Here is a 19,777-nt window from a genome sequence, read left to right as displayed (position 1 = left end):
CAAATATCCCTACAAGTACCAGGTATCATTTACTGAAACTGAAAATCAAACAGTGTGGACTGTAAGACTGATCATGTTTATGTGTCCTTTCAGACTGCAGATTAAACTCACAGCAGTCAAGGGAACAGTGGAGAAAGACAGAAAACAGATACAATATACGGACATAAGAGTGGACATGGGCGTACTATAAACATCAACACACGTACATGCTGTCAAAAGGTCCATGTATGAAACACAAAGAAATGCACAAACAGCATTGCTAAACGTGAAACAATATTTCACAGATTTACAAACCTTGAACCCAAATCCTCACCTCAGCTGTAAATCCAGCTGAAGACACACGTGAATTTTAAATCACTCTTAAAAGTCGTCGTTGATGGACATAAACCTGTACACCTTTCGAGTGACAGGGGACTGGTGGTCCCAATGTACCACGACGGAGCTGCATAACAAACACTGACACGTTTCTCTTCACACACACTGTAAGAAACCAGTGAAATACCTCAGAGGTATGAACTGATCCAACAACAACAAAACATTAAGCTGTGGTGGTCTGGGTTCCTATGTAGTGATGGATGGAGAGGACATCACTGGAATAAACAAGGCAAAGAACAAAAGACAGCCTCCGGTGGATTCTAACAACACCAACTGTATGAAATAGGGCGGTCTATCAGAGGGAGAGCCACTTGAGTGCCACTGCAAGAAGCCTCTAGTGAGATGGAAGAAAAAAAGAAGCTTCTGCCATAACCATGCTTAAAGCATGTACAAAAAGATAACCAAATTGCCCTTGTACTGCAACTGTCTATTCAATTTTCCAGCTTCATGTGTTTTTTATCTTTTAATTTAGCCTAATTATCCAGCCTGTATACCACTCCATTTTTTTGTAACCTTGCTGTTAGGAAAAAGAGCATCTGAAATTGAAGAAAAAGTAAAAGCATTTATAACCTCAAGTCGTCTTTGCCTCATTATCTGTCCGAGACTGACATTAAGTGAATAGTTGATTGTTTCCTTTTCGTCACATGATAAACCATCAGGCATTCAGTTTCATCTCCTGCCTACACGAGGAAACTGAAGAGAAACAATTCTGGCTGAGGAGCGCTTCAGGCGCTGGGCTCCTGCTGGATGGGGTCCTCCAGAGCTCTCAGCCATCACTCATGGTCGGCTTACTGCCCACCTCTCCGGGGCTCTACACTCTGGACCGCACTGAGACCTCAGCACTTGTAGTTATGGCAACTTGTGATTTCTCTGGAGCACTGACTCTTAGCCTTTCTTTAGCAGAGGCAGACACATCGCAGCCAAAAAATTAATGAATTCTAGGAACACAGTAAATTATTCATTACTTGGTTGAAAATGCTACAGAGTGGACTGTGATCATACCAGAGGTCCAGCACACACACAATGTGCTGCTGGTTCAAGGCTGCACAATTTAATGATGAAAATTATATAAAATAAAAAAAATCAACAAACATTATACAAAATAATGGAATATCTATATAACCGGTTATCTACTGCAACCGGCCCCTTGATTGGGATCCGCTCCAAAATTGAGTTTCACAAAAATCGGGCCAGTAGTTTTTCTGTTATCCTACTGACAAACAGACAAACAAACAAACAAACAAACAAACATACAGACAAACTGAATCGTAAACAACTTTTTTGGCGGAAGTAATAATGTAGGAGCTACATTATTTTCATCTCTCTCAAACTCATAACACTTGGATGACGACAAACAATTAAAGATAAAGCGGGTGATATTTGTCAATACATCCCATTAAAAGACGAAATCCAATACTTAATGTGAGCTACTAACAAGTACTGTATTCACTGTTTATCCAAAGCCGGATATATGTTATTTCTTTGTGCCATAGACCACCATTGTTGTCCAAAAACTGTAAAAAAACAAAACAAACAACAACATGATAAATCAGGGGTTAAGGCGCCAACCATGAATGGCAACGTCCCTGGTCCGACACAAATACTGAGAAAGAAAAGAAAAAAGAATAATCTGTTGGAAGATATTAGGTCATTGGAGACATATCGTATCAACGAATATGTCAACCGGTATAAAGAAAGAACATGAAGTAGAAAAATGCAGAAAATACTGTATGTTTGAGGTAATCTAGAAACAATCGGTATTACATGGTTTGTCAACTGCAAAATGTCCCACTTTGCAATTAAATCACAATTCTTAAAAAAAATAAAACAATGAAATGTATCCTCAAAGATATTTGTGTATGTAATGTGTTTACAGTATGTGTAAAAACAATTTAACCTTAAATATATATGATTTACTCCTGTTTGAGTAGCATTTGCTAAAATCTACAATGACCACCTTTCTTATAAAATTATTTGGCTTTTTTAATAATGATAGTATATATTCATGATGAAAAGTTTTTAAAGATTTATATCTTGGAATAAATAAGCCTAGAGCAGCGTTCCATCCACAGGTTAACTCGAAAGGGAGCCAGACTAACGCATGGTTTTGGTCTTTTCATGAGATTTGCAGGCAATAAATACAAATATATAGCCTAGAAATCTAGATGCACCCTAGCGGCAGCAAATGTATTTTGCAGCCAGGGGGGTCTAGGCACTCTCCATTGGCTTGCGAGCTGGAAAAAACAAACTCTGGTCAGGCCAATCACATCGTGTATAGAGTCGGTAGGCGGGCTTATGGCTGCTGCTGCTGCTGGGAACAGTGGTCTTCTGGAAGACTTGGAGTTAAGATTTTCTTTGAGAAAAGAACAAAGAACGGCACTGAAATCATTCTTAAAAAAGGAAGATGTGTTCAGAGTTTTGCCGACCGGATACGGCAAAAGTTTAATCTATCAACTAGCTTCGCTACCTTCTTCGTTGCTCTGCCTGGTTGTAGCGCTATCCTATTGCGTGCAGAGGGAATTTGAAAGACAACCGTTTATCCCGCCCCTCGGATTGAGTTCTGTCAATGGTGAGTTCCCAGACCCAATATCTTGATGTGGGTCTGGCTTGTCAGGCTAACAAATATAAAAAATGCCAGCCTTTAAATGTGCAGAACATTGCTCAGCATAAGCAAACAAAACCAGTATCTTTAATATAATATTAACTTTAACTTTTAATAAAACCTTGAGGCCGGCTCTTTCACTATACACACATACCCACACAAAAATGTGCAAAGATTAACAACACACATGTGGCCGGGTTAGCTCATTTGGTAGAGCAAGCACACATATATAGAGGTTTACTCCTCGACGCAGCGGCCCAGGGTTCAACTCCGACCTGCGGTCCTTTGCTGCATGTCATTCCCCCTCTCTCTCCCCTTTCATGTCTTCATCTGTCCTATGGAAATAAAGGCCTAAAATGCCCGAAAAAAGAATCTTAAAAAAAAAAAAAGATTAACACACATGCACGCAGCTGTTGATCTTGCAGAAGACACAGAAAGTAAAGGGTGTAATAAATCTTCTCAATGCTTGACATTACTGTGATTGAGGTGTCCTTTGTATCTCAATGCACCACAGTGTCCCTGGCTTTTTTATGACAGAGACATTCACCCACAGTTTGCTTTTCGTTTACTTGATATACATCAGGAACCAAACTTCAGGGATAAATATTCTTCATTTTTTAATCATCAGTGTGTTGAAAGTGACTTGACCAAAGCAATGTTCTTGCATGTGCACTGAAAACAGATGTTTACCAGGGGCTTTGAAAAACAAAACATTATGCTTTAATCAACTGGAACAATTAAAATAAAATGGCACAGGTTGAATAGATTACCAGTTTAAAAGCTCAATAAATTTGTAGCTAGGATTATACAAATCAGGTAAATCTGTGACAATAAAATGTGCTGTATATGGGCTACAACCAGATGTTCATTATCTCTTCTCTGGACTTAACAGGACAAACTGTACAGGATGTTATGTTGACCTTTTAACTCCGTGCACTAAATCCACTAATTCATGTCCCACTTTCAGGGAACATCTACACCTTACAAACTGATGCGCTGATTGATGGACCTGTCTGTCAGTCCGGCTCTAACAAGGGCCGTCCACCCATGGACAATGGTGACAACAGGATAAGTTGATAAATACTTCCTATAAATAGGCTTGTCATTTCCTAAGCTCTGATAATGCAGCGGGGCCGACAGCATGCGCATCGGGCACCACTTCACAACAACGCCTGATAGATCGCAATTACAAGATGGTAATTGTGTGCAGTGTGTGCTGTGTGTAGTCTCAGTACTCTTTGCGTGTCTGTGTATGTGTGATTATGTGACAAAAGCATTGTTTGTGATGAGGACATTTGAGCGGACAATAAGGGCCCCTTTCCTGGTGGAGACAGGGGAAGAGGACTCAGGGTTAGATTAAAGCCCATTTTGGAGGTTACAATGGTGCATCCTTTGTACTTTGTTCACTAAGCTATGATTACAAAGATGAGAGAAAACGGAGGCTTATTGTCAGGCTGCATTATACTTTATTATTCAAACAGCACTGCCTATAATGAGGATAATCTTTCCCCAATGTGCTTTTTATTTCCATATCTAATTTGTTCTCATTCCGTCTTGTGTGTCTTAGTTCTAGTCAACATCATTTGCACAGCTGGTTCAGTGAAACAGGGTTGGATTCAATGTCAAAAGTCTAAATGAAAAACATCAATCATAATAGGTTGATAAACTCATTAAAAAAGGCCATTCATCAGGTGATAGTGGTGCACTTAGCGTGCATATTTTTTTTTGGGGAGCTGCTCAAGTATTCGACCTGAGCAGCCAAGAAGTCGAGGACTTTGGATGCACAGCCAAAGCCTTAATGCTAGGCTGATTACTTGTCTGGCACTAAAACCAATATTTGAAAAAAGGTGCACTATTATTGTCATAAAGAACTGGGAATGCAAACGATTATTGCTACACTATGGAGTGCATTAAGTAAGACATCACAGAAAATTGAACTCCGCCCTACACAAGGAAAGACATACAAGTTTGACAGCTGGCTGCTGTACAAACTGCACATTAATGTCACACTGCCACAACCTCAGAGGACTTGCTTTATATAATATCAATAAGCCTGGTCGCATTTAGTCAGCCATTTTGGACGTCAAATGAAGCGAAGTGAATCCTCTCAATTAGTAATATAATCACATGAATATTTCTTCTTTTTTTTCAATTAGCTTCTTACTATGAATTATGGCTGCCTACATGAATACATCTGCCAAAGTTAGTGCAGTTTTGTCTATTTTACATTTACCTGTTCTAATTATTTTTCTTGTATTTAATATATCTCCTTAAAGCACTTTGGTAAATATTTATTGTTTTTAATAGTGGTCTATAAGCACTGTAACTTTTCTAGAACAGACAATCTTTATGTAATGAGTGTCCAGGTGTGTGGAGGTGTTAATGTAAGGTAGGTTAATGATGAAGTTCAAAGACAATGGGTTTAGAGACAGAGATCAGGAAGGCAGTAGGATGCTGTCAGGAAGAGGCTATGATGGGAGGCCTTTAAGTGTGGCCATTTGGTAGCCTGATTATCTGACCAAATTTCTGTTGCACTTCTTTAATTCAGGATGACATTGTGTTCATGTTAGCTGATTTCTTGTTGGAAGGGGTTATGCTCTAACCAATTAATAGCAAGTGATGAATCTGTCAGGCCAACATTATTTCCAGACGACATGGAAGCTATGGTGGCGGTTACTTTACATTTGTCACAAAGGCCGAAAAAAGGAAGATTCAAAGGTCTGCAGCCATGCTAATCATTCAGAACAGTTGTTAACACTTGCCATTGGATGACACTTTGTACAATCTAGTTCATTTTAAGCATACTGTACCCTTAATCTCTCAACCATACTTCAAAAGAAAAAGGTGAAATTTCCCATCCATCCAGCTTTGAGATTGACAACCTTATCTTTACCACAGACAGAACAAAATCGCTAAACTAAATCCAGCAACGGCTTCCCCTCCTGCACCTTCAGAAGATCTTCTCCCGGCAAACCAGGAGTCACAACGCTGCACAACAAACCAACAGATTTGAAAGCAGCACTTGCCTTGATGACAGATGCTCTGATGGGCCAAGTGCTGATGATCAAGCTGACTCCTTTTCTCTTTTACTCCCTCATTCACTCCATCTCCTTCCATCTCCCACATTGGCCCAATCAGGCTAATGAGGCTCGCACTTCCTCCATCCCTTCCTGCTCGCTAAAGTGGCGATTGATTGGAGGGGTGGGAAAGCTTTTAACAAGGGAGGGGTGGGAGAGAAATAATTAGCACGAATGAGCTTTTCTGCAAACTCCTTCACTTTGGCTTTTCTTATTCCATTTATTTACTGACCTGGACAACATTAGGGATTAACTCTCGAAGGGTATGTTAACTTCTCAATGTCAGGGTGTAAATCAATCTGAAGCTGTAAACTAAGGCCCGTTTGTCTGATGCCAATGTCTCGCTCCTCTCGGGTCACATCCCTCCGATGATGTCTAAATGGAAGAGGTAAAGAATAAAAGGGGGGAAGGAAGAGGACAAAACTCTGGAGATGCACCATAAAGAATCATAGCTTTTCTTCCATCTCCCACTCAAATTGAGACACAAACTGGACATTAGAGCATCCAGCAGAAACCCAGAGTTTCTGCTGGATCTTCTGCTTCACTGAACCTTGAAAGCTCAAATTTTTCAGTACACAGAGACCATTAATGTCGCTGCCCAAATGACCAGTAAAGTGGTCTTTCTGACAGTTGTACCGTAATTAACTCGGACAGATATGCACTGGAAAAACTAGAGCAGCAGCACTGTCTAAACTCATGCTGCAGCCTCCAAACTTCGCCCATGGCAAAGACACAGATACAAAAGGACAGAGTGGACATAACACGACTTCAGTGCAGTGATGACAAGTATGAGATACAAGCGTCTAGATTTAAGCTAGGACAAGGCGAGGGTCGGCAGTGTGCATGTTAAGAAACCTCAAAAAAGTGCTAGAAAAAAACTAGCAGAAATCTACTGCTGAACATAAAACCAAATGTCAGTCAAGCCCAGTTTAAAAGCTACTTCATCCATGAAGTAAGTTTTGAAGCATATAGACCCTGATTCCTCACAGCGGTGAGCCTTAGATCGTCTCAAGCCTTAAGGATATGAAATACGCCCACAGCCTTCAATTTACTTTACCATTAAAAATGAGCCACTTTAAATGGGTGTGAAAGAGTAATGTTCTATTCATTTGATTTGTACATGTATCATGAGGAGGATTAAGTGAGAAAGGCCTCAAAACAAATACAGAGAGAAATTACTATAGCTTAGATATTAGCTCTTTTCAGAAGCAATATTACTGCACAGGGAGGATGGTAATTATAGCAAGCATGTCTCCTCAGTGACAGGCTACTCTAACATTAAAGATTTAAATTTCATTTTTAATTTCACACTGGTTCTATAAAGAAACTTTTTTTTAATTTACACAGCTTTGATAAAGTCCAGTCTTTAGTACAGAAGAAAAATATCATATTCAAGCACATTTATGATTGAGATGTTTGCTGTGTTTACACATTAAATACAGTAATTTAAAGGTCCTATCACTGCTGTCTGTGGCTGTGAATCAAAGATGACACCCAGTGGCTCTGCACGAACAGTAAAATGACTGAGGCTACAGACTAGAGCCTATGTATTGATCTATTACTTTTATTCGATCGACTGGAAAGTAATCAGTAACAATTTTGATAATCAATTAATTAATAAGTAATTTTCAAGCAACTGTGCCAAAGTTTTCTGTTTCCAGGCTCTAAAATGTGAAGCTTTCCTGCTTTTCTTTGTCAGACATGATAGTGAACTACATTTTCTTTGGTTTTGAACTGTTGTTTGGATAAAACCTAGTCTGGATCGACGACAATTCATTTACCAGATAATCGCCGTGTGTATTTTGTCCATAGCAAATCCCCCGGCAATTGGTTCCAAATAGTCCCAGTTAGAGAGTAGATGCTGTAAACATATTTTTTGTAAATCTTTACAATCGTTCCCCGAACAAACCACGCTGGCCTGCCTTGTTGCACGATAAAAATGTTCAACACTTTTCACCATTTTCAGAGTGTAACGTTGCTCAAAGGTTCCGGTTCATGTTCCTCGATATGACCGGGGTTTAAAGTAAACACAAAGAAAGCAGAAAGTGAGGGACATCCGACGGAACATCCAGCGGAACTATCCGGTAAATGAACCCCCCTCTCTCTCCCCTTTCATGTCTTTGGCTGTCCTGTCAAAATAAAGGCCGAAAATGGCCAAAAAAATAATCTTTAAAAATAAAAAAAATTAAATTTGCAGGTCAAACAATACTCGCACTGTCTCAAAAATGGTCGCAGTCTGGAGCTCTGTCAAACTACAGTATGTGGGAAATGTGTTATGGTTTGACGAGACAAAGGTTGAACTTTTCAATTCAAATTCTAAAACATATGTTTGGCACAAAGCCAAAACAGCTTATCATCCAAGGAACACCATACCCACTGTGAAGATTGTTGGTGGTAGCAGCTGGAGGCCTGCTTTGGGCTGCTTCTCTTCAGCTGGGTCAGGGACTCATGTCAAGATAGACGGGATAATGAATAGCTGAAAATATCAAGATATGTTGGCTTAAAACCTGCTGGCCTCTGTCAGAAAGCTGAAGATGAAGAGGAATTTCACATTCTAACATGACAATGACTCATCCAAGTGGACTAAGGCATGGCCTCAAACACGGAAAATCAAAGTCGTTGACCTCGAGCCCATCGAAAACGTGGAATGACCTAAAGAGAGCTGTACACAGGAGATCCCCTCACAATTTGACAGCACTTTTTTTTGCAAAGAAGAGTGGGTTACAATTGCAAATTCTAGCTGTGCAAAGTAAATAGAGATTTATTCCCAAAGACTTGCTGCTGTAATACATGCAAAGGGTGCTTCCACAGAGTTATTAGTTAGGCGGGGTGTGCAGACGAATGCAATCATCGTGCTATATTTGAATTGTTCCTAATAATTGACTATTTGTTGTTTTCTCTGGAGTTTTGTTTGATGGAAGATCACATAAAAGATGGAACAAGCCTGACATTCACTTTGTTGTTATTTTGGTCTATTTAAAAAAACTGCAATTTCATAAGGGTGTGTAGACTTTTTATATCCACTGTAGCTGGTAGAGGTGGTCATGGCAGTGCTATGTTTTGACAGCACATCATATTTACTCTGAAACCTAAGCAGCATCAGCAATACCAATTTGCCTCTGGAAGTGCTTGTGTGGGTTGGTACAGACAGTTGACGGGTATATTGTGAGAATGTGTCCTTTAGCGCAGCTTCACAAAACACAAAGTCAGGGCAGTGGGGATACTGCTATAGGAACTAGAGCTAAGGAAGTACAGTTACTAGGGCAGGGAGAAACAGTGCGGCTCATGAGGGATCTGTAACTGGTTCTGCTTCATAGCAGCAGCATATGAACCCATTTTGCTTTTTTGAGTAAACAATACAACTCTTAATTAATTCTTACAAAAGTAGAAAGGTCAGCTGAGAGGCAGATCTGTATTTTATCTTGCTTTAATTTATGCACCCCTTATGCATCAAAACACACACACATAAATACATTCAAGCCCATGTTATAGTATCTGGTCTTCTTTTCATAGTCTATGTATCTGTTAGAGCACACACACACACACACACCCATGTAAAATATTTTTCTGTGATAGCAAACTTGGTGTGACATTTTGCATCTTGCGATATGAGCCTGTCCTAAGAGGAGCTGACAAGAGCTCAAGGGTAGATGTATGGTTACTGCAGCACAGAGAGACATAGAGAGCACACACTGCGGGGGCCTGTGGGACCTCAACAGTCTCTGTTCTGGGCTTTCCATCACCTCCTCTGACCCCTGTTACTACCAGGGAGGCTGGCTGGATCACAACAACACGTCCCTCCCTCCTCTTTAAAACCTTGGATAAGTGACTTGATGAAAAAGTGGCAGCCATCCTGTTTCTATGCTGCACCTTTTAATATTTATCTGTAGTTGTTACTGTTGTTGTTACACTGATCCTGTTACCGATCAGTTACTGTTTTTGTTTTTTTTGTTTTTTTTCGTTGACCTTGTAAAGTGCCTTTGAGTACCTTTTAAAGTGCTATATAAAATACATGTATTATTATTATTATTATTATTATTATTATTATTATTATTATTATTATTATTATTATTATTATCTAAGGATGAAATGCAGCCTTGAAAACATTAATTCCTCAGGCAGGAAAAAAAAATGCTACAGCTGGCTACAACTTGATTATCCTCTAAAAAGTGCTACATGATGCACATACTTAAAACAGACTATCAACAGCTTAAGCACTGAGACTGGAGTAGATATTGTGGCATTCAAAGTCAATCTGTGACAAAAATCACTTAATCCTTGGCCTGATGCAGTTAAATCCCTTATAAAGTGGTTAAGCATGCAAAGTTAGATTTCCACTCCATGTCCCCCATTACTCTAGTCAAATGAGGAAAATGCAGCTCAGGTGAGATCTGAAAAACAATTTTAGCCACTCTGAAGCAATTTACAACAAGTCAGACCTGACAATCTTCCATACACACTTGAGCAGTGGCGAAAGCACGGATGTCTGCCAGGTGCTAAGCACAGCGCTAAGCTCCATTGACAAAGCCAGCTAAGAATCAGTGAAGCCTTGCAGAAGGAGTGTGATGCTGTGCTACTGTAGGGCAATGCTCTTGTAAGGGGCTCTATACCTGCAGAACCGAGGGGATCACCCGTTTTATCCTCTTAAAATTACCAAACAGGATCACTGAACACATCTCTCTCACCTTTCTCCCTTCAGCTGTTCTAGTCGATGTCTGTCTGTCTGTCTGTCTGTCTGTCTGTCTGTCTGTCTGTCTGTCTAATGCTCTGGTCCCTTCATCCTCTATGAGCCCCAAGCACCATAACCAATCTCCACTACAGCTATCAGTCTTCATCAACCACAGACTTCTCTGGAAGCAATAAAAGATGCTCCACCGCTGTGTTGAATTTATATTGGAGGCATCCAAGCTCAAACACTGATGTTCAATTATTGATGCTTACCCCCACACCCATCCTCTTATACGTAGTTATGTAATAATCAGTGATGGGAATAACTGCGTTATAAATAGCAGCGTTACTTTTTTTCAGTAACGAGTAATCTAATTGATTACTCTTCCCATCTTAATAATGCCGTTACCTTTACTGCTTTACTAAAATGAGGCACGTTACTATATTTGAAGCTGTTTTTTCCATCAGATCAACTAGATCTCTGAGTCTGAGCTGAGAGGCAAAAACTTTTTTTTACTGTTCTTCCTTGGTTAGTGGGCCGTGCACGACGCAAGTGCATAAATGCTGACGATTGGCTGAGGTTGAGTAAAATGTCATGGTAAGCCAATCAGAGGTAGAGTTGGGCGAGTGTTCGAAAGCACGCATAGTCGGACACACAAGAACAACACAAGCGGGTCAGTCAACGAGAGAGAGACAGGTATGGCGTTATGAAATCAAGGAGAGGGTTAACTTTTCCAGCTACAGATTTTCCACCGTGGTCAGAAAGAACAGGGGAGACACTTTGTGACTCTAGAGTCGCTACTCACTCCAAAGCTAATCACCATCACTCTCTCACTTCTCCCTCGCTCTATCACCTACTCCACACACACACACACACACACACACACACAAGTATATAAAAGAGTGTATATATTTGTTATTTATTTTTGGTATAGTGTTAACAAGCATAATTTAATTTTTACCAGTTGTGGCCTGTTGAGGTGTTGTGCTATTTGTATCGATCCACTATATAAACAGAATATCTACATACATTTGATTGATTGGCATTTGATTGGAGGCTAGTCTCACTTTGTCCCACAGCAACATTAAAATAGTTTAGATTTATGTACATTGTTTATGTTAATAATGTATTGTATTAAGTGTCCATTTCATTATAATAATCAGATTTATCATAAATAATTGAACATGCACATGTATTTTAAGTTCCATTAAAGAGGGGTAGGTGGAGGTGGGGTCACATTTGAGCATTTAAAAATGTACTTGAAAGTAACGCAATGGTTACTTTCTGAAGTAACTAGTTACTTTCATAATTTGTAACTGAATAACTAATTTAGTTACTTTTTGGAAGAAGTAACTAGTAACTGTAACTAATTACTTTTTAAATGTAACTTGCCCAACACTGGTAATAATGAAACATTAAGCTGATATTGGAAGGGTTTTGCTGTTACTGATGTCTTAAATTCAAGCTTCATATTAATGTATCTATATTTACATTTTACAGTGAGATAATATCAAAGCTCTGATTACCATATCAGGCTTTCCCACAGTGCTGTATAGCGGTGGCGTGCCACCTCCACTAACATCCAGAAACTAAAGACCAAGGCTGTTATATATGAAAAAGAAAAGGAGAAAATCCTCACATTTGAGAAGCTGGAATCAGAGTATGTTTGGCATTTTTGCTTGAAAAATGACCGAAACAATTCACCGATTATCAAAATTGATTGACAATCGATTAATAGATTTATTATTGCAGCTCTAAAAATATATTACACGTGGCATTACAATACAATACATTTTCTTACATTTTACAGACAAAACTAAAAGTCAAAATAATCAGCAGATTTATTGATAATGAATATAATCAGCGACCCTGATGTTTTTATATAATGGAAACTAGATGTGAAAAATTGGAGTTGATTTCAAGGACAAGACATTTAAATGTCGCAACACATTCACCGCAGCAGTTTGTGCCACTAAAACAACTGGAGCGAGGCAGCCAAACATCTGGATGTTATAAATATGGTGAGCCCAAGAAGACAGTCTGAAAAATGTTAATGTTCTAAGAAAAACTTTCCACGTCCCCAAAACAAACAGCTTGACGGTAATGTGTTGAAAATGTGAAGACGGCGTATAGAAACATGCTCCTCTTTACACCCCTCAATCACTCTGTCCCAAAAAGTTTATATTAGCCAACTGGACTTTATTTAATATATATATATATATATATATATATATATATATATATATATATATATATCACAATGATGCCACGCTGACAGTAAAAATTACGCATTCAGTGGAGTCTGTAAGTGAGACAAAGTCTGACCTTTTTTTCCTGTCAACATCAGGTCAACATCCCGCCCCTGCTATCCATCCGCTCATCAGTCCAGCTTTCTTTCTAGGTTTCTTATCTGTGAGGAAGTTACAGTACAGTCTACAGACACCCTCTCTCTCACATATGCTGTCTGTCACCTGCAGGCCAAGAAAACGATTTGGCTCTTATCGTATATCTCTCAGCTGTTGCCACGGTGAGTGGGTTTCCAGCGGCATCCAACAGCTTTATCTCTGACCTGCAGAGGAAAACCTGGGAGACCCTATCTCATGCATGCATACACAAACATGATAGGACACCTGCACTCAAAACACACGCAAAAGTACACCACAAGCACGCACACCCGTCCTGATATCGCAACACACACACACACACAAACACACACACATCCATAGAGCCATGTTCATGTTTATTTCTGGCAGCAGGTGTATCTGTGCGCAGGTGTACACATGCAGACATACATGTATATCATATTTTCAATACATTCAAACAAGTGTGTAAAGGTGTATAATCACACACACACTATACACACACAATACACACACACACACACACACACACACACACACACACACACACACACACACACACACACAGACTCAGCAAGCAGAAATTGTGACAATGACAAGTGGTTCAAGCTCTAAAGACTGAGATAGGACCAGAATAATCTTTATCACTTGACGGTGCACGGCTTAATTTTAGGGACAGTTTTTTATAGTCTAGCCTGAAAGATTTAGCAGCCGACTCTGCTTCTGCATTTACTCTCACACACAGTGTTATCTCCACTGGAAAAAAGGACATTAAACAAAGAAATACTGAGAGAACTTATATGTCCAGTTTTTAAATCTTTTTCAATTAAATATAAATTCTACGCAGAGAAAAAAGGTAGGGCAAAATAAAAGGCATTTAATGTCAAACACGTTAAAATCACGACAACGGCTGAGAGTAAGTGCTGGAATGGAAATGAGGAATACAACTTTTGCGAGGGAAAATGCAGCTCAGTAGAGCTAAGCAAATTTGCATTTAATCAATTTGAAAAAAGGTTTTAATGCAAAGTTAGTTGCAGAGACGTCGTTACACACACACACACACACACACACACACACACACACACACACTCCAAGAACTCATCAGTCCAAAGACATTTCATTGTGCAATCCATCTTAATCAGCAAGCCCATCAGAGACAATATATCCTCCCCTCCATCTCTCTCTCCTTCTCCGGACGGAGTGATTGAGGGGTGTAAAGAGGAGGATGTTTCTGCCCGCCGTCTCCTCCCCTCCATATCCCCCCATACCCACCCTCACCAGGAAGGCTCTTAAGTGCTTGTGGGTTTTTATGTTTGTAGTGTTTTATAGGAGTGGGCAAGAGCCAGGGGCTGTAAAAGTGTGGAAGGAAGGAGGGAGGGGGCGGAGGAGGGGGAGGAGAAGAGGAGGAGAAGAGGAGGAGACGTGGGAGGAGTGAAGAGTTACTGTAAATCCGATCTTTATTGAGAGAAACACAAACGACAAACAGCGCCCGCCCAGCCTCCATGCAACGTCCTCTTTACCTGATCAATCAGTGCTGACTGAGGGTAGGAAGGAAGGAAGGAAGGACGGAAGGAAGGAAGGAAGGAAGGAAGGAAGGAAGGAAGGAAGGAAGGAAGGAAGGAAGGAAGGAAGGGTGGAGCAGCACATTACTTAGTTTCCACCTGTTCATTCAAAGGTCTCCGGGGCTTCTGTGTCTGCATCCACATCTACGTATGTGTGTTTTCGTGTGTCTGTAGTCAGATGCTCACCACCAGCCAGGCCTGGAAGGCCTGGAAGCCCCCCTCCCAGCCTGCCTACTAGTCTGCTAGTATAGCGTATAATTGGCCACAGTTGGCTTCAATTGAATGTTTGCTGCGTTATGGGCTAAATTATTCTTCAAGGCCTCTCATAGTAGCCAGAAAGAAATCCGCAAAACTCCCTTCCACATGTCAAAAACCACAGGCGCTGATTTGGCTGCTTTCTAGCGCTCATGCTTTGCTGTTAGATCTGCAACAGGAGAATAAGCTTGCAAGCAATGTTCTAAATGAGCATAACTAACTGTCTCTTTTATAATTGTTCTCTTGACCCTCGACGTCTGTTGGCCTTTCTCTTTTATTTTAATGTCATATCTCTTTAAGTGCGACTGACATCACTGAAAGCCTCTTAGTCAATCAGTTAGTCATTGAATGAAAAGGTCAGCCGCTTAGTCGACAAAATGACTACGGAGACAGTCAGCTGGCCGGCCAGTCAGGCAAACAGAATAAGGATGATCAGACTCTGCTGTCCAAAACCCCTTTGCGGGTACCCTATACCTGCTTGTTGCCATGGCAATGCAGTCCGAGATTTAAATACTAGCCTGTGTCCTCTCCCTACCTCTCTTTTATCTTCTTCTTTTCACTCCTCCAGACTCTCCCCTCGCTTTTTGTGAGTCGGTGTGCTGACTCTCTCTCATGCTCTGTCTCTCAGTCATGTTTCCTCTGGCATTGTCTCCCTCCCTCACCTTGCCTTGTCCTCTCCTGCTAAATGACACTTTACTGGCTGTTTCCTCTTGTTAATTCCATGCTACTTTGCATCGTGCGACTCTGTAAAAAGCTCTTGTAAAATGCACACTGCAACACAAAGTCGCCTCTACAGACACACAAGAGATAAATTACAATTACTTACTGTATATACACACACACGTAATTACTTTAACATTTACAGGCAGATGCGTGAATGATCACAAGCACACACAAACACAAGCAGTAATTCCATAAATAAGAGTGAAAGATCAACATATTCAATGGATGCTGCCACAGCGTACACCTGCTGACAGTCAGCTGCCAATGAAGATCTATCATTTTCTGCTAAAGCCTCATCATCCCGCATCATTTAGGCATGCTGGCCTGCCTCAATCTCCCCCGATGCACCGTCTGTGCCAAGGCACCGATTAAATTTCCCCCAAATGCCCAAACAGCCTTGTGGGAAAAGGTCTTCAGTAAATGAGCTGGCTTTTAGCTCCATCTAATGGTCACGCTGTCAAGCTCTAATCCTACAACAACTGAAGGGGGGAAGTGTGTTATACGGGCATACTTGTCTTTAAAAATGTATAAAGATCATATCACTCATTTAATACAAATGTATTAGGTTAGATGAATACAGTATATGCATTGAAGTTATCAGCTTTTTACTATATTTGGAATCAGCTTTTTATTGTTATTAAGATTAATTCTCAAGACGCCTTTGATTACGCGTTTGTTTAACAAATTTTATAACTGGTCAGTATTACATTGGTTTCTCTACGGAAAACCAAAATAATTACATTTCGGTATTAATAAACTTCCTCATGAGTATTGATATTTTAATTATAATTAACCTAGGAACAAATTAATTTTCTTATTGTCTGCAAGTCATTTAAAAAACATTTCACCACATTAAAAATGATTTTCTGTCAGAACAACTTTTAATTTATTTTAGTATGTTTTCATGTCAGCTGAGACAATTAGTCAATATATCAATTCAAACTTATTTGGCAACAATTTGATCACCAATTAACTATATAAATATATATGTCATAAAATGTTTGAACAAAGCAAAAATAGCAAATATGGTAAACAATAATTATTGTAAATTGAATATCTTTGGGTTTTGGATTGTCAGTCCAAAAAATGAAATAAGATATTTGAAGACGTAATTTTTAAATATTTTTCGACATCTCATAGACTTAACAAAAAATGGATTGGTCGGAAAAAAATCAACACGTTTACTGGTAATGAAAATAATCATAAGATGCAGCAGTAGCCACCAGTTGCAAAAATGCAACAACAAATAAATTAGAGTTTTGTTTGGTTGTGATAACGGATGGTGTCCCCAGAACAAATGGCTAGGGCAGACTACATAGACAGGACAAAAAATAAACAATGATTCTTAAGGACCTTTAATAAAACAAATCACACTATTTGTGTATACATGCAGAATGTCCCATATATTTTAAGACTTTATAGTATCATAAACTACTCTTATGGTGTGATATCCAAACTACAATTACCGCCTCATGGTTGTATGCTGTTGTAAGCAGTCAAGTTGCAGTCAAGTTACATCCATGTCTGTCCAGACTCATAATATATATATTGAAGATTTTGTATTTATGTTTACTGTATGTACTTTAAAGACAACATTACAGTACAGACCTGTTGGTAACCATTTGTCCCTCCCACATCCTGAGAAAACAACATGCCCATAATGGGCACCAACTGTCTCACGTTGTTTGTGCTAAATTTATATACAGTCCATTCACACGGATGCACAAACAGACTGCGCTCAGTTTAGCACCATGTTTTTAATCCATAATTCTTTCTCTTATTTCCCCACTGGTTGGCTTTCTTCTTCATATTGTTCTTGTGCATGTGTTTTTTTTTTTATTCCCCTGCTGGATTTTACATTTGTTGCAAAACAGAGGAAATAAAATGATGTTTCATCTTGTTTTTCATTTTATTTTATCATGTGTGAAATATGATCACTGGGGACCATGTTGGATGACTATCTACACACTGCTCCAACTAAAAACAAACACTTACTCATTTAAACACACATACCTGCATTGACAATAGCGTCTATCTCCAACTTGGTGATGTCACCGCTGTAGAGGGAAATCTTCTTGTCCAACTTTTCATTCTTCTGGTAGAGAGTTTGTTCAGAACCGCCTGATAATGAGACACACACAAGAAGCTCAGCGCAAGTTCATTCAGGAAGACTATTTTAATGCTTCATTCACAATTCTCTCTCACTCTCTTCTTCGTCTTAATCAGCTGATTATGGATGTTTTAGTTAAACCAATCAGATTTTGCACAACCTCCATCAGCCAATTATGTCGCTGCTGTCAAACCTTAAATCTGTTTTCCTCTCTGCTGCTGTCAGCTGTCATTTTAAATCGTTGTGGCCCTTCTCCTCATCAGAAGTCCACCTCCTCATGTTACATTGCATCTAATGTCAGCATATTCATCTTTTGCTTTGTGTATGCCTAATTTTGTTTATTTGCCTGCATCAGAAGGTTATATTATATATAAATATATTTATATTTTGCATGCAATGTGCTACCAGCTCTCTTTACGTTATGTTCCTAATTTAGACAGTGCTTTGATGTGATGTGGCCAAACATCAGATAACACTAGTGAAAGTATTCATGTCTTTGCATCACTCCGGTAAAGTCTCACCAGCACCACCACCCAACCCTGAATGATCTTGACAGTGACTTTGACTGATGTTGGGTGTCTGACCTGCGGTGGGAGTCCAGACTGAGATGTCGGCCAGTGGCACGAAGTTAGACGTCCTGTAGTACTCACGCCTGTCTGTCTCAGACAGAGACAGCAAGAAGTCTGATAGAGACAACAGAGAAAGAGAGTGGAAGACAGTGATTGGTTAGCTAGATATAAAATAAATAGTTTGTAAAGTATTTATTTACGTTAAGGAACAGAGAAATAGTATTTTTTGCATACCAGACTGAAGAAAAGCTTGATGAAGACAAAAAAATAGCTCATGCATACCCACCTTATTTTTACGGTCTATGATACCCACCTAATGAACATTTACATTCCTACATAAAACCTAACGCATATTATAAGATTACAGTACCCTAAAAGTACTTAATGGTCTTTGTGCAGCTTTTGCACTCAAATTCCAGTTTGCTTAAGTACAGATTTACTTTATGAAGACAAGCAAAATACTGCGAAACATTTCATAAGCTTACATATGATAGAAGGTAGCCTACTTTACTTTAGGGCTGAAGCGTTAAAGGACAATTCCGGCGCAAAACGAACCTAGGGGTTAATAACAGATGTGTACCCACTCTGTCGTTCTCTGGGACATGTTTTCATGCTAATCGATTGTGTTTGTAGCTTGAACGAAGCTAGCGCGGACCGCTGATTAGCTTACAACGCTAGTATTCGGGGCACAGGGAAAGTAAAAATAAATCGCTATTTCTACCACTAAAAAGGCTCAAAATATCACCACACTTCAACGGTAGCATAGTGAGGGTCCCTACATGTTAACCAAAGCATTGAGAACTTTGTAAGTGTACGGACAGTTTATTGAACGAAGAGCTGCGGGAGCTCTGTGAAAGGGCTAGGAGAGAGAGAGAGCTACCGGTAGTCAATGCCACAACACAGCCTCATACTTCAGGAAACTGGTGGTGTACCTGTGGACATTGTGAAGCTATGGCCACCGAACAGGAGTGTCCCACAGGAGTGGGACCTGTTACGGCGCAACACCCAAGAGACGCAGTGTTTTATACAGTCTGAAGATTTCCCCTCTCTGATAAACAGGGCTGTACTTGAAACTTTTTTCCATGTCCCAAAAATAAATTGGAGATGGCGACCCAGACCGGAGGGACCAGATGGACAGTTATCCACTGAGTAAGTACACTAGACAAGTTATGTTTTACATCGTTGCGATTATTTCAGATATATTGAGCAAATTGCTTTTGATTTTAGTTTGCATCACCAGCTGTAAGTCATGACTGGTTTCCCGAAGTACGAGGCTGTGAAAAATAGCGATTTATTTTTACTTTCCCTGTGCCCCGAATACTAGCGTTGTAAGCTAATCAGCGGTCCGCGCTAGTTTCGTTCAAGCTCCAAACTCATTTGATAGCATGAAAACATGTCCCAGAGAACGACAGAGTGGGTACACATCTGTTGTTAACCCCTAGGTTCGTTTTGCGCCCGGAATTGTCCTTTAAGTC

At 39.8% G+C, this 19,777-nt stretch overlaps 1 protein-coding gene across 3 annotated transcripts in view; it reads right to left on the bottom strand.

The window, feature by feature from the left end:
• Nucleotides 1–19,777, bottom strand: part of macrod1 (mono-ADP ribosylhydrolase 1) — a 111,873-nt gene that overhangs the window by 90,962 nt on the left and 1,134 nt on the right. For all 3 annotated transcript variants that reach the window (XM_031303028.2, XM_031303027.2, XM_031303026.2), the window contains exons 2-3: nt 18,318–18,416; nt 17,637–17,744 (exon numbers count right to left, since the gene is read on the bottom strand). In XM_031303028.2, the coding sequence (XP_031158888.1) occupies nt 17,637–17,744; nt 18,318–18,416 (207 nt within the window). The remainder of the gene's footprint in view (nt 1–17,636; nt 17,745–18,317; nt 18,417–19,777) is intronic.

This window comes from Sander lucioperca, chromosome 1 (assembly GCF_008315115.2).
Source record: "Sander lucioperca isolate FBNREF2018 chromosome 1, SLUC_FBN_1.2, whole genome shotgun sequence".
Classification (NCBI taxonomy): domain Eukaryota; kingdom Metazoa; phylum Chordata; class Actinopteri; order Perciformes; family Percidae; genus Sander; species Sander lucioperca.
Note: the sequence above shows the minus strand (reverse complement) of the source record. Positions and strands in the feature narration are given on the sequence as shown.